Below are 21,466 nucleotides of genomic sequence, written 5' to 3' on the forward strand. Positions count from 1 at the left end.
TTTCACATGCTGATTCATATACGGATGTGTAAAGCTTTTCATTTTAGATGCTGATGGACCGTCATAAAATGTGTATCAAGATACGTAAATGGCTACTTCAAAGGTGCGCAGTAAAGTTAAAGCTAGATTACATAGATAAATTAAATGTTTACAGAAATGCAGTAGACAGTGTTCATCCAGCACAACAAAAATTTGTTTGCAACCAGAATTTCTGACAGTATATTTTTGTTAAACAAGCTGATAATATTCAAAGTTCAAAGTGCATTCTTTAAACACCTAATAACAATAGATTGTAAATCCTGTAGCAACTATCAGTAAAACAAGCAGCTGATCAAGGTTGCTGTGAATATTGTGGAGTCAGCCTGGTGTTCAGTTACAATGATTTTACTATAATGCCTTGCTGGGATTCTCAGCTGCCCAGCACCTTCTCATTTCCTGTAATCTCTCAAAACAGCACTTAGCTTGCAGCCAGAATAATGCAAGCTGTTTGTTAAATGGCGTTTTTGACTTACTAGCACTATCTGAGCATGCTAAGTTACAAAGACTTAGGGGGCTGCGAGTTTTAAAAGTTTTAAATATCCTTATTGCTCTGTCTCATTTTATCTCTTTCTATTTCTTGTTGTCTGTCCTCAAAATTCACTCTTCTTTCTTTCTGTTTGTAGTTCCAGCATTTATCAACATTCCCTTACGTCTCTTCAGTATTTGTGCTGTTTGACACTACATCTGTTTGGGAGAATTGATGCTCGTAGCAGTAAAAGGTGGAGCTGTGTATACTACTATTTAAAAACTGTTGCTGGAAATCTTCTAAATTTTTTTATCTTTATAGTTAGTAAATTTGCAGATGACGACATCAAAATTGGAGGTGTGGTGGTCAGCGAAGAAAGTTACCTCGGATTATAATGGAATCTTGATCAGATGGGCCAATGGGCTGAGAAGTGGCAGATGGAGTTTAATTTAGATAAATGCGAGGTTCAGCACTTTGGGAAAGCAAATCTTAGCAGGACTTGTACACTTAATGGTAAGGGCTAGGGAGTGTTGCTGAACAAAGAGACCTTGGAGTGCAGGTTCATAGCTCCTTGAAAGTAGAGTCGCAGATAGATAAGATAGTGATGAGAGCATTTGGCATGCTTTCCTTTATTGGTCAGAGTATTGAGTACAGGAGTTGGAAGGTCATGTTGCGGCTGTACAGGACATTGGTTAGGCCATTTTTTTTTGGAATATTGCATGTAATTCTGGTCTCCTTCCTATTGGAAGGATGTTGTGAAACTTGAAAGGGTTCAGAAAAGATTTACAAGGATGTTGCCAGGGTTGGAGGATTTGAGCTATAGGGAGAGGTTGAATAGGGCTGGGGCTGTTTCCCTGGAGCGCCAGAGACTAAGAGGTGACCTTTATAGAGGTTCATAAAATCATGAGCATAGATTGGATAAATAGACAAAGTCTTTTCCCTGGGGTGGGGGAGTCCAGAACTAAAGGGCATAGGTTTAGGGTGAGAGGAGAAAGGTATAAAAGAGACCTGAGGGGCAACCTTTTCATGCAGAGGGTGGTACTTGTACGGAATAAGCTGCCAGAGGAAGTGATGGAGGCTGGTACAATTGCAACATTTAAAATTCATCTGGATGGATATATGAATAGGAAGGGTTTGGAGGGATATGGGCCAGGTGCTGACAGGTTGGACTAGATTGGGTTGGGATACCTGGTTGGCATGGACGAGTTGGACTGAAGGGTCTGTTCCTGTGCTGTACTTATCTATGACTCTGACTCTATAATTGGTGTTACCACAGAAATTAATTTTAGAAAAAGCATTATAGCAAATAGTTGCTTTGGAACAAGAGTTGTGTGTTGGATTTCTGAGTATGATGAGTACAAAATGCGTATTAAGCAATGAACATTATAGTCCACATGTTGCACTTGGATTACATTTGATCACTGAAAGATCGCTAACAAGCCACATTTCCATTTTCCATCCTAATAATTTTCCTGATTTAATTAAACTAATGATTAGGTCAGAGGTCTGGGTACTTGGTGACTGTGAAACCCCTTGACCAATCGGAACCTTTTTGTGCCTGCCCAAGGAAGCTTCATGGAGGACTGTTGAGACTAGCAAAGACCTAGATAGGAGTGATATTAAAATAGTCCTGCTGTTTTCAAGAGACTGTTACCAGATCTTCATTGAGATTGATATAAAATAAAAGGTACAATTCTGAAGGACATGCAGGAGTGGAGATACCTGGGATATATGTACTCGACAGGGCAGGTTGGGAAAGAAAGTAATAAGGTGTAATGGATCTTTGGCTTTATGAATAAAGGCATAAAATATAGAAGCAGGGACTTTGTTTGAAACTAATTTTAAAAAAACTAGTCTGAACTCAACTAGATTATTGTGTCCCGTTCTGAATAGCATATTTTAGTAAAAGATTTTAATATGTGTAAGACTACAAAAATACTCCAATGAGTAATTCCAGGAATGAGGAACTTCAGTTTCCCAAATAAATGGGAGAAGCTGGAACTGTTGCCATTTGAGAAGTGGTCCCGGAGATGAGGTTTGGTAAAGGTTTATATTGGTGGGTCTGCACAGAGTAGATGGAGAAAAACTTTGTTGGCAGAGTGTCAAGAGCCAAAGGATAACAATTTAAGGTGATTGACAGAACAACCAAAGGTGATATGAGGAAAATCTTTCTATCATCACAAGTGTTCAGGACCTGAAATGTATTTGCTAGGTCCAATGGAAGCAAGTTGAATAGTGGATTTTGAAAGGAAATTTGTTTGTTATCCAAAGAGAAACTTTGCAGGATTACAGGAAAATTATCGGGAAAGGGGCCAGCTGAAGTAACTTCTATAGAGAGTCAGCACAGATTCAGTAAATCAAATTGCTTCCTCTGCTGTAATCATTATTATGACAAGGTTGAGTTCGTATAACAGGATCTGTCACAATTTTTCACTGGTGACTATAAAGAACCTTTATACTCATTTTAAAAAACTAGACCGTGAATTTGAAACTAGGAATGTCAGGATAGATCAGAATGGTTTCGATGCATATTTAATGATCTGCTGATAGTTTAGAAGTTTAATTTAACCTTGGCGGAGCTTCCTGTGGTGCGAAGCCACTGTAGTTTTAAAAAGAGGAGGACTAAACTTCAAGACACTTTGGTGATAAGTTGCCAAGAATAGATGGCAAAGTTTGAGAGGGTGCAACAGTATATACTTGACTTTAATTTATTAAGTTATCATAGCAGGTTTTGAAATCAGGTCTATAATTTTATGAAATGTAATATATTCTAAATATGTAGTATTTAGCTTTTATGTATTTGTATTTCAAAGCATGTTAGCATCAACTGAAGTTTTGGAAGTGTTTGTACTGACTGCTGCACTGTTTGTGAGATTGGAGTGTTAATTTCATTGAATAACCATTGAAATCAATTCTAATGAATCAGTTCCGAATCCTTATGTCCCACATCAGTTTAGATCACCAACTTTCATTGCAAGTTCAGTGACACTAATGCAAATTTAAACTAAAAATAGTGAAACATGTTTGATTTCACAGCAAGAAAATTGAGTCATATATGTGTTTTGAATTTTGTGTGGAAAACTAGTTTCTGGCAGCATCCAGTGTTTACGCTGGCAAAATTCATTTATGTTTTGTATATTATGAATTTGCCATTGAGATAGCAGGATAATTTCAAAATTGGAATTTGGAAAGAGTATTGGTTGTTGGTCTCCAAATTGTGGGATTAGTAAATAGGCTGCCCATCTCACCTTTCCATTTCATTGAGATAACTGAATTAAACTTAGTTTTAATTGACATGACAGCAGATAATGTGACTTTTTTTTGTAAACTGGATAAATTTACGAATTAAGAGCATAGTGCCACCTCTTGAGCTTGTGCCATCTTTCACGAGATCGTGACTTATCTGTTTGTGTTCCCAATGCCATATTCCCATCAGTCCTTGGAACCTTTTGTTAGGCAAGGGAATCTGTCTACCTCCCCTTTAAGCATAGATAATGACCCTGCGTCACTACCTTCTGAGCCAGAGAGTTCCAAAGTGTCTCAACGAAAGTATTTCTTCTCCCTTCTGTCCTAAAAGAGAAACCCTAATTTTAGAAGTGTCCCCTCGTTTTGGACTTGGCTACAAGAGTAACATTCTTCACGTTCAACCTAGTCAAGACTATTCAAAATCTCTTAAACTTCAATCCCTCTCTCTTGTAAACTCTAGTGGAAACAAGCCCTGACTGTCCAAACTCACTGCTCATTAAAGATTTTAAGGTTGATCTTACATTTTCAACATTGCTATGATGTACTTTTGTTTTCCCTTTTGCTCCCCTGGTACTTGAACTACCTGTGCAGAGGGGTGGTGAGCTGGGACAAATCAAGGGATGCTTCAACACTAATCCGTAATAATCCTTCTTTACCTAACAGATACTAAACGAATTTTTCTCCATTTATTGCCACCTTGGGCAACACCATTGAAACTGAGAACTCACTAGAATGGAGAAGTCATCCTATTGCTTTAACTAGCAGTAGTATAGGTTGTTAGTCTAATGACCATACAGCCCTTTTAACAATTACATTATCAATCTATTCTTAGACTGCTGATCTTTCATGAAAAGAATCCAATGCTCATCAGGTGTTTTACTCCAAGTAAGACCACAGTTTAGCTTGAGATATGTTAAAGTTACTTCATCATAGGATCATTGAATCTTGTTGGAAATTATAGAACATATAAAAGTTCAAAACTTGATGTATGCCTTATTTGGTTTTCACAGTCTGAGTTTGGCGCACAGATTCATTAAAGCATAGTCTACAAACTCTAATCAGAAAATTAAAGTAAAATACTATAAATGTCTAATGGTTGGCAGACAATGTTGTGGATTGAAGAGGGTGGCACATGGCGCAGTGGTTAGCACTGCTGTCTCAGCGCCATGGACTCTGGTTCGTTTCCCATCTCAGGCAACTGTGTGGAGTTTTCACATTCTCCCCGTGTCTGCGTGGGTTTCCTCCGGGTAATCCAGCTTCCTCCCACATTCCAAAGATGTGCAGGTTAAGTTGCCTATAGCATTAGGTGCATCAGTCAGGGGTAAATGTAGGGAAGGGGAAGGGGAATGGGAATGGGTCTGGGTGGGTTCTGTTTGGAGGGTTGGTGTGGGCTTGTTGGGCCGAAGGGCCTGTTTCCATACTATAGGGAATGGAATCTAATCTAATCATAACTAGCCTTCATGTCAGTGTGTATCTGAACTTGGTTTTACAAACTGCATCTTCAATTAAACCACAACAATGGGGTTGTTTAATCTTTTTGAATTCACTTGTTGGTCATGTTAACAGTTGCAGAGTTTTACTTTTCTGAATAATTGATTAATTTCTGCTTTCTATTGGGACTATGACAGAAGAAGGTGAAATCATAAAGTATAAAGTGTAGAAAGGATCAATTTAGTCCATTCTGTCTGTGCTTATGCACTTCATGAAAATAAAGGCTTTCTCTGCTCCAATAAGAAAAATCAGCAAGTTTTTCCTGACAATGGCCTCAACATGATGAATCATGCTCTAAGCTGAATGTTTGAGGCAGAACTGGTGGAATTATTCCATTGACTCAAACTGTTAATGTACATTTTTTCACTGTTTGATACGAATTTATTGAAATGGGTGTTCAATGCAATGTCAAACCAGAATTTATTTTTCCGCTCTATTTATTACACCTCTGAGCAGTTTTCCTGTTTCTTTGTGCTTTGTAATTTTTTTAAAAAGCAACAGGTGTAGCGTTCTACATTCTCTGCCTGAAGGCTGGTCCAACCCACAACACCATGATCACCTCCATGGCTAAGAAAGGAGACAGGTCCTGAATCCATCTCAGCCAAAGTGCAGTGTTAGCAGCATTGGATTCAATCAGTCCCAAACTGCCTATTCACCCAACAATATCAGCTGGTTTTCACTGTATCTGCATGACTGTGCCTCAATGATTAGTGCTGTTGCCTCCCAGCACCAGGGACCTGGGTTCAATTCCAACCTCTGGCAACTGCCTGTGTGGAGTTTGTGCATTCTCCCCATTTCTGCATGGTCTTTGTGCTCTGGTTTCCTCCTGTAGTCCAAAGATGTGCAGGTTAGGTGAATTGGCTGTGTTAAATTGCCCATCATGTTCAGGGATGTGTAGGTTAGGTGCATTTGTCAGGGGTAAGTATAGGGTATGGGGAATGGTCTGGGTGGGTTACTGTTTGGAGGGTCGGTGTGGACTTGTTGGGCCATAGGGTCTGTTTCTACACTGTAGGGATTCTATGATCAGATTACATGCATTTGGAGCATGGGACTATAGTTAGTGATGATACAAAATCCCATTTCTTTCCAATAAGTAGCTAACCAAGAATCTTTTCCACTCTTACTGCCTACTGTTGGCATATATTGGAGGGATTTACAATTGAATGAATCCTTTAGACAGCAAGTCCTGTACTGGGACTTGAGCTGAAACCCCTGGCTCAGTGGCAGAGATACTACCTACTATGGAGGGCCTCACAAATCAGCATTAAATATCATACAGATTCTAAACTTGTCATAAAAATATGCAGGTTCTTAAATACCTGATTGTGTTGCTCAGTCAGATGTTCTTTTAGGTATCTTAACCTTCAGTGTTGTATTTTACAAATCAATGTGCTGAGTACGTATTATGAAGTGTATCTCTTCCATTTTTAATATAATGCTAATAGCATTAAAAGATTAAATTATATTTTAGCTGAAGTGCTGCCCTTATGGGATTTCCTGCTTCTTGATCACCTAAAATGATGGAAGATCTCTGTACAGTTTGTCTATTTGCAGGCTGCAAGCAGCTCAGGAAGCTGGAACAACATCAAAACTTTCTGAACCACAGCTTATTAAATCAATTCTATCCCTACACACATTTCCTGTGAGAAATGCATTCCAGGGTGTGGTCTTCTCTTGGAAATGTATTTATGTATAAAAAAAATTTTCAGTCGCATTTCTAATTACGTTTTATTGTTCATTTTATTTTAAAGCAGTTGCCCATTTGGTGGCTATGTGAGTGAAATTTAGAAATATGGCTTACAGCTCTGGTGGCATCTTGTGTATATATATAATCATCGTTAAGCAGCTAATGAAGCAGCTGATCTTGCACGCATTGATCTTCATTCCACAATCATTGCTGCACATTGGCCTGTCTATGAAAAATCATATCCATTCATTGAGCTTGTTGCCAAGATCCTTTTATGAGCAACACCAGTGGCTTTCATTTGCTGACCACCTAACCTTCTCAATTTTTTTTCACTTAACCATTGCTTGTGCAAGCATGTTGAATCGCACAGATAACAGGCATTGTCATTGCACACTTAATTGTACCAAGTATTGACAATTATTCAATACTGTGCTGGTTGCAGTTTGTTCATATAGTAATCTTGAGCTACGTTTTGCTCCAAACCACTTCAGTATTGTTTGGTACCTTCAGTAGTTTGACCAGTTAGTTCTGAAAAGTTGTTACAAAATATCCAAAGTGAATATTTAAGACTCCTCTTACATTGATCTCTTATTCTGCATGCTTGATCTTTGCCCAGCTATGTTTCTGCTTCTGCTGTTCTCTTGTTTGTACATATTCTGAATTTAATTTGGAGAGACATTTGGAATTAAATTGGTACAAAATCTGTCACAGTGAGCATTTGGCTCCTTTTTGATTATTATATTCATGAGATCAACTTCCTGTTCACAATTCAAGAAATTTCACACAAATCAGCAAGATCATTTTCTGCCACTTTGTTTTATTTTGAGCTCAGCTTATTGAAATTTCCAGTTAACTTCCATGGTTCATGATCCAAACAGCTACAACTTTCTTCCAATTTCAACTCTCTTTTTTCTCTCTGGCACATACTGCTTCAACATTTCTTGTGATCAGCTTCTGTTTTTTTTATTTGTTCCATTAATAGACATATCCTACCTTTGTATTAACTCTTTGTTTAAATCATTTCACTCTCCTAAAAAATGACCTTTGCCTCCATTTCAGTTCCTCCAATTGCTCATTTATATGCTTCAGCCAGGTGGGGTGGCTGGTTGGGTTGGTCAGTAATTGCTCTTGGGGATAGCTGCGGTGAGCTGCCTTCTTGAACCAGTGCTCAGACCCACAGTGCTGTTTTGAAGGAAGTTGACCCATGACACTGAAGAAATGTTAGTTCTTCAATTTGTTTCCAATCTAGTGCATATTTAATGTACCTGCCTCTGTGTTCATATTTCCGTTGTTTGTCCATTTCAACCAGCATTTTATGGGTTACACAATTTCTTTGTCCTTTTCCTGTTTACTGGAATTGTGGTTTGCTCAGCACATCCCTGATCTTATCTAAAACTGCACCAATCCTCGTTCATGCTTTCCCTTGATATTTTCTGGTGACATAATAGTATTGGATTGATTCCATCTTGCTGCTTGATCATTATTAATAATGAAGCAATGCTGATATGTTGGCTGTCGATTCAGACCACGACTCGACTGTGATAGAAGCTTCATTGAAACTGAAGAGAGCGAAGAATTATGTACATAGAGAAACAAGAATTTTGAAGAGCTGAACAAATTAAGGTTGGTTAAGATTCAGCAAGAAAGTGATTATAGTGAAAGAAGTAAACAAGTAACCAGTCTGGAAAAGGATAATTCAGTTTACTGACAACTGAAGTGGGAGTAGCAAAGCAGGGACATATTTAAACTTGTCAAGGCAGATTTATGAATAGTATTGGGAAGTTCTTTTGACAATGATCAATATGTGAAGTATACGTCTAGTTGGAATAGCAGAAGTGAAAATCTGGAACAGGAAGGAAATGGCTAAGTGGCAACTATTACGTGTTTATGAATCGTTCAACTAAGATGGGCTTAACAGCTTTCCTGAAAATTTTTGAAAAGGAAACAGCAGTCGAACAAATCTAAAGATCAAGATATTTCTTTTGGTTCTTTCAGGAGCTATTTATGCTGGCAAGAGTAAAGCTGTGGCAGAAAAGTCCGACATTGATGTTCAATTGAACTTTGTCAATAAATATATTTCCTTTACATGTTGAAAATATTCACTTTTTTTCTAAAGCCAAAGCAAATAAGACTCTCTTTCAGAGTAAGTTCTCTGCTGCTATGTTGCATGTTTTGTGACACCTGTTATACAAGCTTGTCCTTTGACAGTGTATTAGAACATTGAAAAAGTAATTGAGAAATTGACAGGTTATCTGCATCCTGCATTTATTCCACAGCAAATCCTACATTGTGGGATACACAAGCCAAAATAAATTATCAGGTAGATTTTGCTGAAGTTTATGTCTACTAGCAAAAATCACATTTTTGATTTCTTGTCTGCTTCTTTATTTCTTCACATGTGCTACTTTCAAATGCTATCTAGCCAATTCATCTGCTCTATTTAATCTTGACCTAAAACTTGTCACAGCCCAAATGTGTAGTCTCTGAACTCACCAATTTCCCCTTAATTTATTTGAGTGGTCGTCTCACCTCATGTTCAAAAATCAACTCAAATAAACTGAATTTAGTTGATTAATTAGGTGTATTCCTAATTGCAAACAATACAAATAGGATTCCTTTATCCCAGGCCTCTTGATGGTCTTGAATGTAAGCCCACAACATGGACTTGTAAGGTTTAATGCCATCGTTTTAATGCTGTCTGTGATTCTGGGTGTAACAGTGCATTTGAATTGTTTTATTTCTAATATATCCATAACTTGCTTAAAAAACTTTGATGTAAATTTTGATTTCTGTGGATACTCTGTATCAAGTAAAAAAAATTGCATAACTCTTCTACAATCCTTTTAGCCATGATCCTGTGTAATGGAATGACCTCTGGAAATCCAAACGACACATCCATTATGGTAGTCAAATTCTGATTCGCACTTGTAAGCAGGGGTCCTATGCAATCAATTAAGACTCTTGTAAAAGGTTCCTCAGAGGTGGAAATGGGTATTAAGGATTTTATCACTGGCTGAGGTTTTCCAGTTACCTGATACATTTGACATGACTGGCAAAAGTCAACCACATCTGTGTGCAGTCCAGACCAATAACATTACTTCTATATTTTGGCTGGAGTTTTCCTTAATTTGCAAACAACCTCCTGCTGTTGATCCACGTGCTGCCCGCACACTTCCTTTCTATAAGCCACCAGTAATACAACTTGATGAATTTCTGCCAATTACTCAGTCATACAGCATGGAAACAGACCCTTCAGACCAACCAATCCCTAAGTGAACTAGTTCCCCTTGCCCTTTTCCCTCCAAACCTTCCCTATGCATGCATCTATCCAAACATTTGTAAAATGTTGTGATTGTACCTGCATCCACTTTCACAGGAAGTTCATTCCACGCGCAAACCACCCTCTTAAGCATTGCCTCATCTTTCTTAAATCTCTCACCTTTTGAAGTCCCCCATCCTAGGGAAATGACAACTACTGTTAATTCTGTCTATATCTCTCATTATTTTATAAACTTCTAAAAGATCGCCTCTCAACCGCCCACGCTCCAGTGAAAAAAAAGTCCCTGCCTATCCAATCTTTTATAACTCAAACCTTCCGTACCTGGCAACATCTTGAAAGATCTCTTCTAAACCCTCTCTAGCTTGATAATAACCTTCCTATAACTGGGCAACCAAAACTGGACACAGTATTCCAGAAGAGGCCTCGCCAATGTCCCGTACAACCTCAACATGACTTTCTAACTCTGATACTCAAAGGACTATGCAATGAAGGCAAGCATGCCAAATACCTTTATGATGGTCTCCATTTCCACATCAAGATTTTACTTTTAAGATAGTAAATTTCTGGGATTCACTCAGATGATTCTTCTGTGTATGTTTTTTGGTAGAACTATTACATTTTTCCTCTGTTGTAATTCAGTTGATTTCTCTGAACTAAAAATACCCAGTTTGTCCTCTACCTGTTCTTGTATTTTCTCAACCGTTTGGTCAAACATGGTCCATGACAATTGAATTTCAACTTCCTTATTGTTATTGCCTGTTGTCTCCTGCTTCCATCTGTGGTTTTGTTATCTTCTCACAGTCAGGAAAAGTCCCAGGATATACTTCCTGTAACACCTCAGTTGTGTGATTTTTCCACTGGCTTTTCAACCATAATAAGCATCATTCCCACCTGTGATCCAACCTTACCGTTACAAAGGTTAAAGTCTGTTTCCGGAACTGAGGGGCTTAGAAATAAATGGGAAGGCAGTGGGGCTTGGGGGAAGGTAGCAGGGAATATGATAGGTAGATGAAGGTGGGGGTGTAAGCGATAGGTCTAAGAGGAAGCTGGAGCAGATGGGTGGGAAGTGGTGGTAGAAGGAGGAGAATGTTTCAGTTCTGGAAATAAGAGTTTATCCTTGGTAATGATAACAGGTGGAAATGATACCTATTGTGGTTGAAAAGCCAGTGGAAAAATCACGCAACTGAGGTGTTACAGGTTGTACAGTTCAAGAGGGCAGTGCCGAGTTAGACGGTTGGGACTGGGCAATGGGGAAACTGGTGAAATCCACATTGATCAGGTTGTACATTCTTTTGCAGCTGTTTAGGTTCCATTGGGCTTTCTTTTACCATTCCAACAAAACTCAACAGCTCATCTTGTTTTCTCACATCCAGCTACCCAGTGCTTTTTCTAAACACCGACATTGCAACTTCATGTGGCCTACGTTATTCTAGTGAAATACCTAAGCTTTTTTACCCCTCTCCCCCCTCATCAATTTCCTTTTTAACTTCTGTTGTTATTTTTGCTATATTCATTGAGATCTCCTTTTCCCTTACCACCTGAGGATTTCTGTTTTCCCCAAGAGTGTCATATGTTTGAAATTACAATGTCCTTATCCACCCATCAAAGTTACTTTGTTTGATCCTTACAAACTCTGTGTACATTTGATCACGTTCCCTCCTCAGATTCCTAAAACAGAAGTTTCTAGTACTAGCCCATATGCCCTTAAAGTGGCATCTTTTTACCTCATTATATTCCCCAGATAACCACCTTTTAATAATGATGCAAATACCTCACTAGCTCTATCTTTGTTTGGATCAACAAAATCCACATGGTCAAGTGCTATATAGTCACTTTTTTGAATTAAATGAAAAAGGCTTCTACATGCTTCTCATCAAACTTGGGAAACAGTTGGACATTTTTAAATAGATCCACACCAGGTCTTTGGCTAGGATGAGATTGCTCTTCATCATGGTCCTCATCACTACTCCTACCTTTCACCTCTACCTCCATCATTTTAAGTCAACTTTGACATTTTAGTTCCAATCTCCAAAGTTCAAAAGCCCACTTTTTCCCTTTCTTCTGCGAGGGCATTCCTTCCTTTTCCTTTTTCCACTGCTTTCAATTGTAATTCAATCTGTTTCATTTCCTTTTTATGTTCAAGCTACTTCACTTGAGGTTGAATTTTAGCCATTTCCAAAGATTCTGATGTCATTTCCAGCAATTGTAAATGTCAGGCTATAGCTGCAATTACCTCCACCTTTGCATGGACAAAGGCAATTCCAGCTTGTCTGCTAATTCCAAAAGCTTTGTCTTGCTCATCTTTTGTAAAACTCCTGAAGTGACATATAGAGCCATACAGACCCTTCGGTCCGACCAATCCATGCTGACCATAATTCCAAACTAAACTAGTCCCACATGCCTGCGCTTGACCCATATCCTTCCAAACATTTCTTATTAATGTATTTATCTCAATGTCTTAAACATTGTTGACTAAAAGAACCAGAAATTATTCCAAACAACAACTACAAAAAATGTAATAACTGAGAAATTTAGATGTAAATCCAGAAATAAGCCTCCAATCTCAGAAGCAGCTGCAAGATCCATGCTACTCTTAGTCCACCACTACTTCCACTCTCAGGAAACTCTTAATGACTGAAAGAGGCATTACTACACAAGACACAGCATTTTTAAAGCAACTGATTTCAACGTCCAGAAACAGAACACCAACCTTCGCCACTGTTTGCCTTGGAGTCCAATAATCCTAAACCCAACCTGGAATTTGAAATTTTGATTTCAACAAGAGCCCCCACTTTGTTATGGGCCAGACCAAAATCTCTCCAAATACATTGAGGATAGCGTAGACCTCAAGTTTTTCTCATGTTAAAGGCAAAACGTTTTGTTCCAAATGAAATTCAATTGGCTGGATTACTTGACTTTAATCACAGCACACATTACACTTATGCTACAATTCAAATACAAAATAAAAGAATGAGCTTAACAGTAACTCCACTGAAATGCTTAATTAAAAAAAAAGTTAACTAATTAACTATTTTAATGTGGTGGCATCCCAGAACCACACTCTTGGCAAAGGCAAATTCAGTAAAATAGATTTGTCTCACATGCAATTCCAACAGCAGAAAGAGAACCCCAACTTTTAACAGACAGGAGTAATTGCATCCATATCCAGCTTCAAGATCCCAGCAACCGTCACTGAATGCTGAAACCTGAAAAAAAAGTAGTCCTGGCTCTGTGGAAGCTTGACACCCCTCGCCTCCCCCAATCCAGGCTACTTCTATTGTTGGGACTTTTTTTTTTAAAAAACAAGGCCTCAATGTTGTTTACTTATTGATGTTGAAGGAGAACGCTCGGCATCTCATCCTCAACCTCTCCATCTTGGAAAAAAAAGGACAAAATATACTGCTTAAAGCCATAGTATATTCCCAATTGTATGGCAGTATACCAACATGAGAGGGAGTAAATAATGTAGGTATCCACAGGGCCTATAGCTTTAATCAAAGAGATCACTTCTCGTATATAGTTAACCATGTTTTCATTACTTTCCAGGTTATTTCAACTATTCAGGTAGATGAGAATTTTTGTAATATAACTACCAACAAAGTAGATATTGTTGAGTCTATCAGACATGCTGTGTAAACTTTTAATGCCGTTGCTAAAGTCAAAGCTAATATGTTAAGCAAACATGTCAATTTACCATGACAAAGAATACTGAAAAAGACCAGGCACATCTGCTAGCTCTAGTATTCACAGGCTCCCCCGGCTAAAATCATTCAGCAGGACCTTGGGTAGTGGATTAAATCACTGCTTTCCTTCCAAGACAGCTTTGTTGGTATACTGAAGGAAACGCCAGTATTGTTTGGTTGTCTCTCTTTTGAGGTTGTATTCAGCTTATCAAGCAAAAGATATCATTGGAATTTTGACCAAGAATTTCAAGTACAGAACTACACACCATAATTCAAAGCAGTGGAATAAAGTAGGATCATAAACGCTAATGGAAATAAGTGGAAAGTAAACTTGAACAGAGATCTAGAGAAAGATCTTCATTCAAAGAAGAGGACGTGTTTAGAAAAGACCAGCCAGTTACTTTCATTTTTAATCTAAACTAAAGCAAGATAGTATTTTCTCGATGGCAACATAGAACTGTCATTGGATGTGCTGTGAATGACTGTCATTGTTCAGATTTCAGTTAAAAAGTTAGAAATGAATACTTAGTTTCCCTGTATGTTTGAGATAGCAGGTTGTGTAAAGATTTTCATTTGAATGGTGGCATTGATCAGATTGATCATCAATTAAGAGATACTAAGCCAATTTCACATTCTGGACAGCGTACCTAATTAAGTAAGTGAGCTCAGTAAATCTATTTCCATCTATTCAAGAAAGAAAGTTCAAATTGGTTATCAAAATACTGAGCTCTGTAAGTAAGTGTAATTATTTTTGAGCATTGCTACACTTGTACTTGAAGCTAAGCTGGTGCACGTGAAAGTGGATATTGATGTTAAGCATCTACAAATCGCCCTGTTAGTTGAGCAATACGAAAAATCCCAGAAAGTGTCATTTGTATTCCTCTTGCTCTGCCCATTCGGTATAGCGCCTGACTTTTTGATTGAAATTAATTGAAACAGAATTAGAAATGAATGTTCATGAACAATGTGCAGAATAATATTAAAATTATAATGGGCATCTCCTTAACAGTGAAAGAGCAATGCCCCATCTGAGCGTTGATTTATAGTTTCTTTACTCAATAACTGTGGTGTGAAGTATAGTTTCCTATGGTATTTTACTGATATGCGATTATAGAAGATTTTTTATTTCCTATTCCACTGTTGATTTTAGTTTTGCCCATAAACATAAAGAAGGACAGTGTGTCTGTTGATTGTGACTCAAGCACGGCAGTAACGCAAGAAAAACAGCACATGTTCTTTGTTAATTTTAGCTTTACTTATTTTGTATACTCTGCATTTCTTGGAGGCTGTAATATTTCAGTACAGGGGCTAAGATTGACTTTTATTTTGTAATCTTAAATCATCATTGCTTTCAAAACTTGGTGATACCAGATTTAAGATTAGAAACCAAGCAGGTGTCAAACAAAATCCACCTCAAAAAATATTTGTTGCTAATAATTCAATGACTATTATGGTTAGTTATTAAAATTGCTCTTTTTTTGGTTAAAACCTTCAGAGCTTTAAAATATTTATTTAGTGCAATTAACCAGGCAGTTGACCTTGCTGAGTAATGGTTTCTTTCATAGCTTGTAATTTTCTCTGTTACTAACTGTTCATTGAGTCTGCTATTAAGTGCACAATTGTATTCAGTCAGACGTTTTGATTCTGAAATTGACACTTATAAAAGTCATAATTATTCCTCCTTTCCTCTATTCTTGATGAAGGGCTTTTGCCCGAAACATCGATTTTCTTGCTCCTCAAATGCTGCCTGACCTGCTGTGCTTTTCCAGCACCACACTAATCTGGACTCTGGTTTCCAGCATCTGCAGTCCTTGTTTTTATCTCATTATAAAAGTTGTTTGGAGATGAAGTGGGCCATAATAATCATGACTAGGCAAAAAGCGATTGATAATGCAGCAAAACTTGATGTCAGGTGAGGTGTAAACAGGCAGATGTCTGTTAATATTTACTATCCCCCTGCCTCATCTCATCTCATTGAAAGTTAGCACGACCTGCTAAGTTTAACAAAATGAATCCAAATTTCCTGCCAATGTGGAAATATAAACTCATCTAACCGTGTAGATTTAGGGAGCTACATGGGTATAGCAGTGATTTTGATACTTGGTGAAACACCGGAGTTTCCAGTACTGGTGCTGAACATTTTGAGGGAGGGAAGAACTGCCAAATATGATACAGTAAGCCTGACTGAAGCAGCGTTCTTTGAGCTACTTGTATCTTGCCAGAGGTTGTACTGTTTGCTGAAATTGGCAGAATAAATTATGGGTAGTTTAAGAACTAGAGAATCGACGTTTCAGGCATAAGCCCTTCTTCAGGAATGCCCGAAACGTTGATTCTCCTGCTCCTTGGATGCTGCCTGACCTGCTGCACTTTTCCAGCAACATAATTTTCAGCTCTGATCTCCAGCATCTGCAGTCCTCACTTTCTCCTAGTTTGAGAACTAGTTCTCACTAGAAATTACTTTGATGCTTCACAAGTTCTTTCACATGTGTCATTTATTGACATCTAGAGAATCTGATCTTAAATAATTTATCCTCAGAATTTAGCATTCACCCCGAAGTGAAAGAACAGGGTGTTAAATCAAATTGCCCTATGTTGTGCATGCCAATAATAGTGAACTTAGACCCCATCTGTTTAATTAAGTAATTAAGAATGTGCTCTCACCTAATAAAGATTTTGTGGAATGCTTTAAATCTTGTGTTTTTCCATGTATTAACATACCTTCTTTTTCTGGAAACAGGAATCTCCCCAAGATAGTGCAATCACCAGGGATATCAATCGAACTTTTCCAGCACATGATTACTTCAAGGACACTGGTGGGGATGGTCAGGATTCCTTGTACAAGATATGCAAGGTATCAGCTTGCCAGTATATTGTGGTGCATTTTTGATTATGAATATATGTTTGTTCTAATTCTGATTTAATGTTATACCCATTTACTTCTGCAAATAGATTTTACAGTATCCATTAAAATTTTAAGAAAGTCTTCAATAAGCTTGTAAATTTTCTCACACTTTTCAATTGAAACTGTAGTTATCCTCTAAATGTGGCATCCTGTGTTTCTTTTCGTTTCCTATCCCTCATAACTAAATTACACTTAATATAGCAGAAATTGTGTTTTGTTTTTGAATCTCTTTCGGACTTCAGCATTAAGCAGTAAATTGTGTTGATGAATTGGAAACATTGGTACAGGTGCTTTTTGCCTTTAAAATTTCAGGAAGAGGTTTTTGAAAATGCAGTAGTTACTTTCATGTTATTAAAATAGTCAGAGCAGATGAGAAAAAGGATTCCCTCAAGTGTCTCCAGTAAGCTGCTGATAGAATATCAAACAGAAATTTCTGTATGTTCTTTTAGCAATCCAAACATCTGTGACAGACCATTATCAATACAACATAAACTGTCAAAACAGAAGGCAGCGTGGAGCAATGAGAAACTATTCAGATCAAGTTTTTTCCTCCCATAAACCATCTGCGGTCTGCTCATTTTATTTACTTTTTTTTTCTCTCAACCTTGTGAAACAAGTAATAAGCCATTAACAAAACCAGAATGTTGAAGCAATCTAAAAATCGTCATTGGCCCCCCTCAAATGATCATAAACCTTTTGCATGAAGTCTGCAACCTATATTCTGAAACATGGCGTTATTTCCATTGCTCTTGCAATATCCAAATGTTTTACCATATGGTATGAAATTGCCTTTGCTAAAATAGATGCCTGTCCAGCTCAGTGAATTTATCAAGGTGACATAATGTCTGTTCTTGTGTTTGTTTTGCCCTTGTCCTTAGTATTACCTGTATCTAAATTATTTGCATGTCTCATTATTTCAAAGGGTTTTGAGTTGTTAGGAGGTTAACTGTAGGTACTTATTGTTTAAAGTATTAGGTACCGATGATATTGTCTACTAATCATGGCTTCTTCCGAAGTATCTCCCAAACCTGAGATCTTCACCTCCAAAAAGGATAGGTGCAATATCTGCATGGCATAACCTATAAATTCCCTTACAAGCCACTCTGTTTGGACTTGATCACTTTTCCTTTATTGCCATTGGGTCATAATACTGGTACTCCCTACTTAACAGTAACTTCACCACACATACTGCAGTAGGTGAAGAAGGCCTACCATTACTACCTCAAGTGCAACCCAGCATCACTAAGTAATGTGCAATAAATACACTCAAATTGTAAATTTTTAAAAAACGCATCAAAGTCCTCTTTCTGATCAGCGAATAGCACAAGCAGGCCAGCATTATTTATTGTAATCCTAAATGCAGTGACAAAGTGTTGCCGACATGCCGTTCTATTGTAGGTAGAGGTGGTCACAAAGGGATAAATTGTCACTGTTTCTGGATTAAATATTTGAGTACTGTGTTTCGAAGCCATTTTGTTTTACCTGTACTGAAATTCTGTTCAAACATAAAAGGTCTAAAATGTTAAAAAACTGAGCTAAATTGACAGAAACAAATCAACAGGAAATACAGAAAACTCATAACTGAAGATGCTTGTGCCAATCTTATCTGATTTTCTAACAGTCATAGATATATTTGAGTTTTTTTCAGGAGCAAATTGTTTTACGGAGTGATTAAAGTGAGCACATTCAAGAGCAAACGCAAACACTTAAAATTCCAACTACTTAATGTTAGAAAAACAAGTTCACTTCCCAATGTCATTTTATTCCATTGAACTACCTTGGCTGCAAATCTGTGAAAATGGGCAACATGAGTAGATGTAGAACAAGAAGGTAGTTGAAATCAGTTGACAAATGTTACCACTGTATGAAATTAAGAAACTCAATAGGATTCCTTAGAGAGACTTATGCTGTTGATGATAATAGCCAGATTGGAAACTTAAAATTTTAAGTTGTCTGATGTAAATGGTGAGAAACAAAATCAACAAATCAGAATCAACCTTTTCTAACTAAAGTAGCTGACAAAGATTTTAGACGTAGTAATTATTTTATGCGTACCTTGTTTTGGGATTCCCCATGTGCTCTTTGCAGCCTTAGTTTTCAGCTTTCAGGTGACACTTTCTCTTTGACTAAGCTTATGGTTCAGTGAACTAGTGTCTCTTTGTGCTTCGGTGTTATACTTTGTTTTATTATGTTTGTGTGTAGCAATTGGAATATTTTGCTGTAGAAAAGGCTCTACAGCACTAATGTTTTCAAGAAGTCTTTGCAAACTAAACAATAACTGTGCATTCACCTTAATATTCCTGAGCTGCAAACAGGTCTCTCTGACTGATGTAGGTTCCTGATATTTGATGATTCAGATAAAACTTTAACATTACTAATTTATGTGGTTGGCCTGACAGGAAATAATAATTGATGCAAGATGGCTGGCTCAGCATGCATAGTGAATAGCTTGATCATTTCAGTTGTTTACTTTGAACTGTTAACATCAATTTGCAGTGTATATATATCTATTGCAAACCTGGCAGGAAGTGAGGTCAAGTGCTGCTTACACAAAGAGTATTGCATCTTGTTGCACAATAATTTTGTTTATTCCATACCCAGACAGTTTTACTTTAGGCACAGCAATATTGAATAAAATGGATGAATATTTGCCAAATTCATCGTACCAGTGCAACCTATCTTTAAAAATGTTATAATTATGGATAATATTGATTAAGCTGCATTCATTACCAACTCTTGAAGGGGTGGTAGTCTTCCTTCAAGTTGATCATAAAGTTATGTATCTACATGTAGATATTGTTGCTAATCACTCATGGACTAACTAGGATGTGCTCTCTCCAAACATTAGCAGTGTGTTCTAATATCTGCCCTTTTGAAACAGCCATGCATTATTCATTTGAAGTAGTGAATTTGTGCTGTGCCAAAATAGGAGATTTCTTCCCCTGCTCTAAAAGCCTACATAATTTATGTCACCTAGCATTAAGTGAAATGAATTCAATTATGTGTAGTAAGAGAAAATGTGAAGAATAATTGAACATCCTATTTTCATTATTTCTCTGTTAAATTAAAATGCTTGACCCAAGAAGTCTCAAAGCTAAAATTGGAATTTTATTAATTTGAAATGTTTTCTTTGAAAATGAAACACATGCCTTCTTTCTGCAGTGTGGCTGTAATTCCTTCTAGCCAACCAATGTTAACTCTCTCCGGTTCTGATAAATATTTCCAGTTTCCACAAATGTGCGAATTCTAAATGATCTTGCATCCCATGTTAAACATCTTTGACCCTCCCATATCCAATACAGAAAGAATTAGCTGTGATTGTTTTGAATTCATTATGAGTATCTGCTGAATAACAAAGCCATTCTTCACTGGATAAAATCACTCCACCATCTGAGAGATGGTTGAGTATGTACACCGTAGTTGATTGTTCAAAGTTGTACATACAAATTGGCAAAGCTTCAGAACCAAGTGAAGAATGTTCAAAAGAACAGAAGTAGTTTATTTCTTTCCAGTGAAAGCCACGTGGTTCTAGGAGTTTTACTTTTGTAGTTTAGAGTCCAATGTCCTAGAACTATCCTCCTTCCACTTCACACTTATTTTAGTGGAAGTTATAATGTGTGCAACTTAAATCAATAATTTAAAATTGTCTTTGAGTCTGATTATTCTTGGGCTTCTGATATTTGTTACCTGTATCATGGTCAGCACCAGCCAAATCCATGTAATGCAGCCTCCTGACAATTGAATGACTGATGCTGGGGGCAGTACTTGGCCTTTGATAAGCAAGTTTGGTAATGTCTCATTTACATGATGGATCACAGAAATGAAGAGATATAAAAATACGCAAAATTAAATGGGGCTAAAATGAAGAGTGATATCCATTGGTTATGAATAAATTACAAAGAAACTTGAAAAGAAAACAAATGGGATATTAGAAGCTGTTTTGTTTAATGTGGTTTTGTGGTATAAAGTTAATAGTAGCACGTAGGGGTGATTGTTCAAGTCTGAATAGCTTTGATAACTCCTATAGTATTGTCTCAGCCTTGTGTACACTGATTGTTTTTCCCCAGAGTGGCTTAGGCAGACAAACTAATATTTCATTAACCCATCTAAAGGTTAAACTGGAAGCACACCACTGAACCTGGTACAAGAATACAGAGGCAAGAGGAGGCAGTATGATCTATTAAGCCTGCATCTATTCAATAAGATAAATGGTGATCTGGTCTACGTCTCCACTTTCCCATGTGCTGTCTCCCTTGATTCTCTGTTGGACCAAACTTCTGTGTGTGAGAGTCCTGAATATAATAATAACAACGCATCCACACTTAGGGTAGAGAATTCCAAAGACTGCCATTTCTTCTAAGACATATCTCCTCATCTCAACCCTAAACTATCGTCCACTTTCCTTAGATTGTGTGCCAGTGTTTAAGATTCCATGTCCAGGGAAATAATCTGTGTCTACCTGGGAATTCATTTCAGAACCTTGTATGTTTCTATCTGTGTTCACCCCTCATCACTATAAACTGTAGAGAATATGGACACGTTTTTCAGCTCCTCCTCTTAGGACAGTAATCTTATCCCAGAGACCAGTCTAATGAACTTTTATTGCACTATCTCAAGTGCAACAACAAGGGATCCCCAGTTTATGAATGTTCAACTTACAATTTCATACAGT

General features: G+C 37.5%; 1 protein-coding gene across 3 annotated transcripts in view; it reads left to right on the top strand.

Annotated features, from left to right (window-relative positions):
* Positions 1-21,466, top strand: part of rabgap1 (RAB GTPase activating protein 1) — a 182,049-nt gene that overhangs the window by 121,574 nt on the left and 39,009 nt on the right. For all 3 annotated transcript variants that reach the window (XM_072566093.1, XM_072566095.1, XM_072566094.1), the window contains one exon: positions 16,630-16,743. In XM_072566093.1, coding sequence (XP_072422194.1) covers positions 16,630-16,743 — 114 coding nt within the window. The remainder of the gene's footprint in view (positions 1-16,629; positions 16,744-21,466) is intronic.

The sequence above is a fragment of the Chiloscyllium punctatum genome, chromosome 49 (genome assembly GCF_047496795.1).
Source record: "Chiloscyllium punctatum isolate Juve2018m chromosome 49, sChiPun1.3, whole genome shotgun sequence".
Classification (NCBI taxonomy): domain Eukaryota; kingdom Metazoa; phylum Chordata; class Chondrichthyes; order Orectolobiformes; family Hemiscylliidae; genus Chiloscyllium; species Chiloscyllium punctatum.